Source organism: Cheilinus undulatus, linkage group 13 (assembly GCF_018320785.1).
Source record: "Cheilinus undulatus linkage group 13, ASM1832078v1, whole genome shotgun sequence".
Classification (NCBI taxonomy): Eukaryota; Metazoa; Chordata; class Actinopteri; order Labriformes; family Labridae; genus Cheilinus; species Cheilinus undulatus.
The window spans coordinates 15,986,113-15,992,112 of NC_054877.1; the positions used below are offsets into that span (position 1 = coordinate 15,986,113).

A 6,000-nucleotide genomic window follows, 5' to 3' on the forward strand; every position below is an offset into this window, starting at 1 on the left:
TATTGCATGTCTCCCAGTAAGCGTGAGCAGTTATCAGCAGAAATAAAGCTAGAAAATGGCATTGCAGAGCCATTCTCTTCTAGCTGGTCTTCCCAATGTTTGGTGTCTAAGAAGCCTGATGCTACATTTAGACCATGCACTGAGTACCCATCTGTTCTCTCTCCCAAGAATTGAGGATCATGTAGATCTGGTAGGGATCTGCTAAGTATGTCAGTAAATTTGACTTGCTTAAAAGTAACTGGAAAAGTGGGAGCGCAGATGGTCGAGTGGTTTAAGGCGCTACCCGTGTACACGGGCAGCCCAGGTTCAAATCCGACCTGTGGCCCTTTACCGCATGTCTCTCCCCACTCTCTTCCCTGTGTCCAAATTTATCCACTGTCCTTCCTCTATCAAATAAAGGCATGAAAAGGCCCAAAAATAATTCTTAAAAAAAAAAGAAAAAGTAACTGGAAGGTTCCTTTAACACCCAGGGCAAGGGCAATAGCTACATTTATTACATCAAGCATGCTCTATTCCTATACAGCACCTTATGAATCAGGTAGTATCAGGTCTGGAGGGGAGTGCTGTTTATTTGGAAAATGTTGTAATCTTTAGTGGCTCGTGGGCAGATCACCTCAGACATATGCGGGCCCTTTTTGACCATCAGGCCTGGGCCCATTTGACTATTAATCTGGAAAAGTGTGAATTTGCCAAAGCAACAGTAACTTCAATTGTGCCATGCAATGGATATATGAAAACAGTCTATGTGGTGTGCCAAGGTAGGCTGCACCACCTACTGAGAGATAAAACCACACTCTCTGTAGACATAACATATTAATTAATCCAACATTTGTGGAACCTCTGAATCTAACTCTGTGTGTATAGGGGAAACATAATGGTTAAAGTTACATGTAATGAAGCACTGAATACAGACACATGCTTGGATTTTGGATCCATCAGTGGGACAAAGCTCATCCTCCCACAGGGTGACCTACACCCACAGTCTGGTCATCTACTCGGCTCGGAGCTTTAGCTGTGTAAATGTAATACTAAAGTTTATTTTAGTGCAGAAGGAACACAGCAGCTCTTCAGCACTGGTGTTACTGGTCTGCCATCCTCAGCGTTAAGCTGACGCGAAGCTTTCTGTCAGTTCCCCTTGATGCTGACTGTATCTATGAGACACACAAGTAGCACAGTAAAGTGATATGTAAAGGCATGTTTGTGCTCTATATTCAGTACACATAGTAGTAGTTAGAGTAGATAAAGTCAGCATCACACCCATAGTACTAGTAATGATTATTTTTCACATACAGATACAACCAGAGCCCTCTGTCTACACTCTGAGCTCAATTCATATTCCTGCAAATTCCCTGGAACCTTTCACCTGTCATGCCATTGACACTGTTTTACATGTCAAAAGCATGGGATACACTTCCCATCCATCTGTGCAGTAGTCTTTACAGAGTGTTAGACAATGACAGGAGATTGAAAATGGAGGGTGACTGATAAAACTGATGTCATAGCTGCATCTATGATAATCTCTTTACCAGCTGCCATTGTTTACAGGCTTGCAGTCGCTTCAATCATGTCCGTACCTTCCGCCTCTTTCTCCTCAAATGGCACTGATTGCTTGAGCCATTCTCTGACTGAGAACAAATGTTCCAGTTTGAGGCTTTCCAAGATGGATCAGCCTTATGACAGACATGGAATCTGGCCAATTCATCGGCTTTGTAAGGTTATGGGACCTCACAGATGTGAGAGTATGGATAGTGACAGATGTAGGATTTAAGCCTAAGGACCAACCACTACATCCTTCATGATAAACTGCAACCCCCATTTCTTAAATTCTTTAATAAAAGCCCTACATTCTCAACAAAAACAGGACAGTTAGGACTTCGGACTTGGTATCACATAATAATCAGTCTGTTTTTTCACCTGATAACAAGTAAATTTATTAAGGTCTTGATAAAATGACTGAAGTTAGCCAGTTATCACAGGAAACCAGGACAAAAAAATAATTTTTGTATATAAGCCAAAAGCATGAGAAAACAACATACAGTGCCTACAAAAAGTATTCACTCCCTTGGATGTTTTACCCTTTTACTGATTTCATAAATCAGTCATGGTCAATATAATTTTGCCTTTTTGACCATACCTCGCATAAATATTCATCCCTTCAAGTTACTATTTAGTAGATGCACCTTTGGCTGGAATCACACCACCGAGTCTTTGTGGATAGGTCTCAATCAGGCTTGCACATCTAGACACTGCATCTTACTCTATTCTTCTTTGCAAAACTGCCTTCAGGATTTTCCTATTTTGCCACATATTTTTACCCTCTACCTTTACAAGCCTTCCAAGGCCAGAAGTATCCCCACAGCATGATGCTGCCACCACTGTGCGTCATAGCAGGGATGTTGTGTTTGCAGTGATATGCAGTGTTTGGTGTCCACCAGTTTCTGGTGGCCAAAAAGCACTATTTTATCATACCAAAGAACTTTCTTCCACTTGACTATGGAGCCTCCTTTGACTGGCAAAGAACCAGGGCAGCAGTTGTTGTATGCAGGAGTCTGCCCCATCTCAGCTGCTGAAGCTTTTAACTCCCTCAGAGTAGTCATTGTTGTCTAGGTGGCCTCTTTCAAAAGTCTCCTTCTTCAACGGCCTGATGTAGGTGGATCTGCAAATGTGCCATATCATCTCCATTTCTTGATGATTGCTTTAACTGAACTCTAGGGGATGTTCAGCTCCTTGGAATATTTTTGCATCCATCTCCCCACTTATACTTTTCAATAACTTCTTCTATGAGTTTCCTGGAGTGTTCTTTTGTCTCCATGGTGTAATGGTAGCCAGGAATTCTGATTTATTACTGACTGGACTTTTTATACACATTTTACATTTTTACATTGCCTTGATATTACTTTTTAGAAATCTGTTTTTTTACTTTGAAATTTAGGAGACTTTTTGTATGTTTTATGTCAAACAAGTTAGAAAATCAAAGGGGTAAAACATCAAGGGGGTGAATACTTTTAAAGGTACTATAAATCTACTTGTTAAATGTATGGATGCATGTCTTCTTTGGGCACCTGTAACCGTGAGCTCCTGAAATCTGTGACAGACATCTGTTACTGTTGGCTGACATGCTACTGAGAGAAAATGATAACTTAAAACGTTTAGTAGATTCTGATGGGGGATGATTCAACTCTTACAGTTTTTTTGGCATTATCAAAAAATACTGCAAAACTTATTCTGCTCCAAAATGACAATAAAGTGAGCGTCTCTGAGGATCTTCGTGTTATTTTTCCTTCATCTCTTCCCTATAGGTATTCTGAACTCCTGACATCATGTCAGCACCTGATCATGTCATAAAGGATGATGTGAGCACAGCTGGTTGGCCTCCCTCTGCTTGTTGATGGTCTCCACCAGTTAAAAACACAAACATGAGCTGAATACCAACAAACACGAGGGCCTGGCTTTTTCCTTCAAGTACACGAGCGAAAAATCACTCATCCAGACTCCCCAAAAGGAGCCCCAGAAAGAAAAGAAAACAGCAGGCAGACACCAGAGGAGGGTTAATTACCTCCACGGAGCATCCACCAAACCACAGCTCCACCGGCTCACATTCCGCCTCACATCTGGTTAAACGGACCAGCTCTTCGGACGATTAAGTCAGGAGCTTGGTCAGTGTTTTCCGCTGCTTTCCGCCTTTTTTTCGGCTTTTGTATATGTGTGGAAAAAACCCCTCTTACCTTCCACATCCAGGCCATTCTTATTTCTACGCAGACAATGGTGGACCGCTTGTTTTCGTCAGCTCCTTAAACGCTGCTCTCTGCGTCCGTTTCAGCACGCTTCAGCTCACGTATTCATCACAACGGGAGACGCTGGTACGGTGCGGTTAAATGCGGAGGTCGGCTCCATAAATATTGGAGTGTACCGTTATTCGGCTCCTCTCTTGGGTGTTTTTTTTTTCCCATGAAGCTGCTGGGACTTGGTCCGACGCTGCGCTGCTACTGGCCGGCGCAGACGCACAGCCCCGCCTACGCATGCGTCACGTGACCACAGCTGATTTCCTGACTTCTGGCTCTACAATGTGCCAGGCTGGAGAGAAGCTGCAGCTTAGAAAGCCTTAAATCCCTCTTTTCTTCATAAATATCTAACATATGTCAAAGAAAAAACACTTTGAAAACATAATTTCAAATTTACTTTGGATTTTTATGTTTCAATTTGCCATATCGATTAAATGTATTAAAATCACAGTGAAATACAGTCTACAGTGTACTTACTTTTGTAAAATCAATAACAAAATTTGGACAAATTAGTATAAAATCTTTGGAACAACTGACAAAAGTTTTTCTCTTTTTTTCTGGGTAAAAGTTGATATTGAATAAGACCGATATTACAGTAAGGGGAGGACTTAAGGAACAGTGTCTATAAATAAAAGAAAAAATGTGTTTTTCTTAATAAGCTGACATGCTGCCCCATATAATAAGGTACCTTGGACAGAGAAATGGGGTTATCAAAACACTATATGTGTTTAAGCCAGGGAAGACCCAAAAGTGTTGATTATCAAGAGGGCTCTAATGACTGGATTAAACTTCCGTTTAGCATTAGGGTAAAGGTTAAGGTAAGGCTAAGGATACTAAAAGTTAAACATAAAAAACCCTGACCAGTAAAACTGAATTATAAAATGTTTAATAGAGCCAAGTAAACAGTCTGCTTACAGGAAAAAAGCTTGACCTCTAGGAAAACATTCAAACTCAGCAAATGTAGCTTATGTAGCTATATTATCTGCATTAGCTATGTAGATAACAGAGCTACATAGATAATGGAGCTATGTAGCTTACGTAGCTGACATAGCTAAACCAAAACTCACAAAGCAGCTACATATGTTATGTTATATATGTAGCTAAGTTAGCTTTAGCTACGTTTGATAAAGCTCTCATTGCCAAAACTGACTTAACTACATTGGCTTTTGTAGTACATGAATTACATTGCTAGAGTAGCTTTGAGCCACTATTTGTGTAACTTCTTTTAAATTAACCATGCAAAGCAGATGGATACGCCCATTTCCGTGTTTCTCACTGGCGAATCCACCTTGCAAAGCTCCCATCTGAACCGTTTGGGTCCGGTTATAAAGTGACAGGACCAATCAGCGTCGAGGGGCAGTACTTTCAGGTGCGGTGGAGTCAGGATGTTAGCAAGCAGCAACAAGAGGCCGGTGCAATTATGGCGGAAGACGTTCGCGTGGATACTGGTAGAGCACCAGTTTTATCAGAGCTTGATGACATTTCTTCGTTAAAAGAAGAACAAAGAACAGCAGTGAGTTGTTTTCTTTTCAAAAACGACAAAAGTTGAATACTGACATGTCTACAGTCGCCATGATTCGTGTCATGCAGTTCTCTATGGAGTTTACTCCTTTGGTAGCGGCGCAGCTTGGTAGGGGCTACGTCACCTGTTTTGTTGCTCTGATTGGCCAGAGCGTCCATCCAATCACCCTCCAAGTTTTTTTCAAAGGCTCTGCCCTTTCCCAGTCACTGTCTATGAGTAGTTTTCCAGATGGATGTGTGCCAGGTTACTTCTAAATGGGTCTATACATAATTTAATCCCATCTTGGACCTCTGATCTTTTTCTCTGTTTTATTTATTTATTTATTTATTTTAAAGATTTATATCAGGGCCTTTTCATGCCTTTATTGGATAGAGGAAGGACAGTGGATAGACTTGGAATAATATACAACATAAAAGGGCAACACCTGTCTGATTATTTCTGAAGTAGCACAATTTAAGTAGGAATTCAGTGTTAAAAAAATATTTCTAAAAGAGAGAATTAGCATTAAAACCAAACTTTGTGGTTCCAGATTTTAAAATTATATATGAAAATGTTAAGTCTTAAGTTTGAAAAGTTTTAACAGTTGTCCCTGGTCTGAGAATTGACAGAACAATCAGCATCACTGAAGGAGAAGCAGGCATAGTAATGGGCAGGGTTTGGTTGTACTACGGAGGGTAAACGATGGTGACTAGTGTA

General features: G+C 40.8%; 1 protein-coding gene across 2 annotated transcripts in view; it reads right to left on the reverse strand.

The window, feature by feature from the left end:
• The window catches only part of st6galnac3 (ST6 (alpha-N-acetyl-neuraminyl-2,3-beta-galactosyl-1,3)-N-acetylgalactosaminide alpha-2,6-sialyltransferase 3), a 141,033-nt gene extending 137,116 nt beyond the window's left edge, over positions 1 to 3,917 (reverse strand). For both annotated transcript variants that reach the window (XM_041803825.1, XM_041803826.1), the window contains exon 1: positions 3,726 to 3,917. In XM_041803825.1, the coding sequence (XP_041659759.1) occupies positions 3,726 to 3,743 (18 nt within the window). In that variant the 5' untranslated portion in view covers positions 3,744 to 3,917. The remainder of the gene's footprint in view (positions 1 to 3,725) is intronic.
• Positions 3,918 to 6,000: the final 2,083 nt, after the last annotated feature.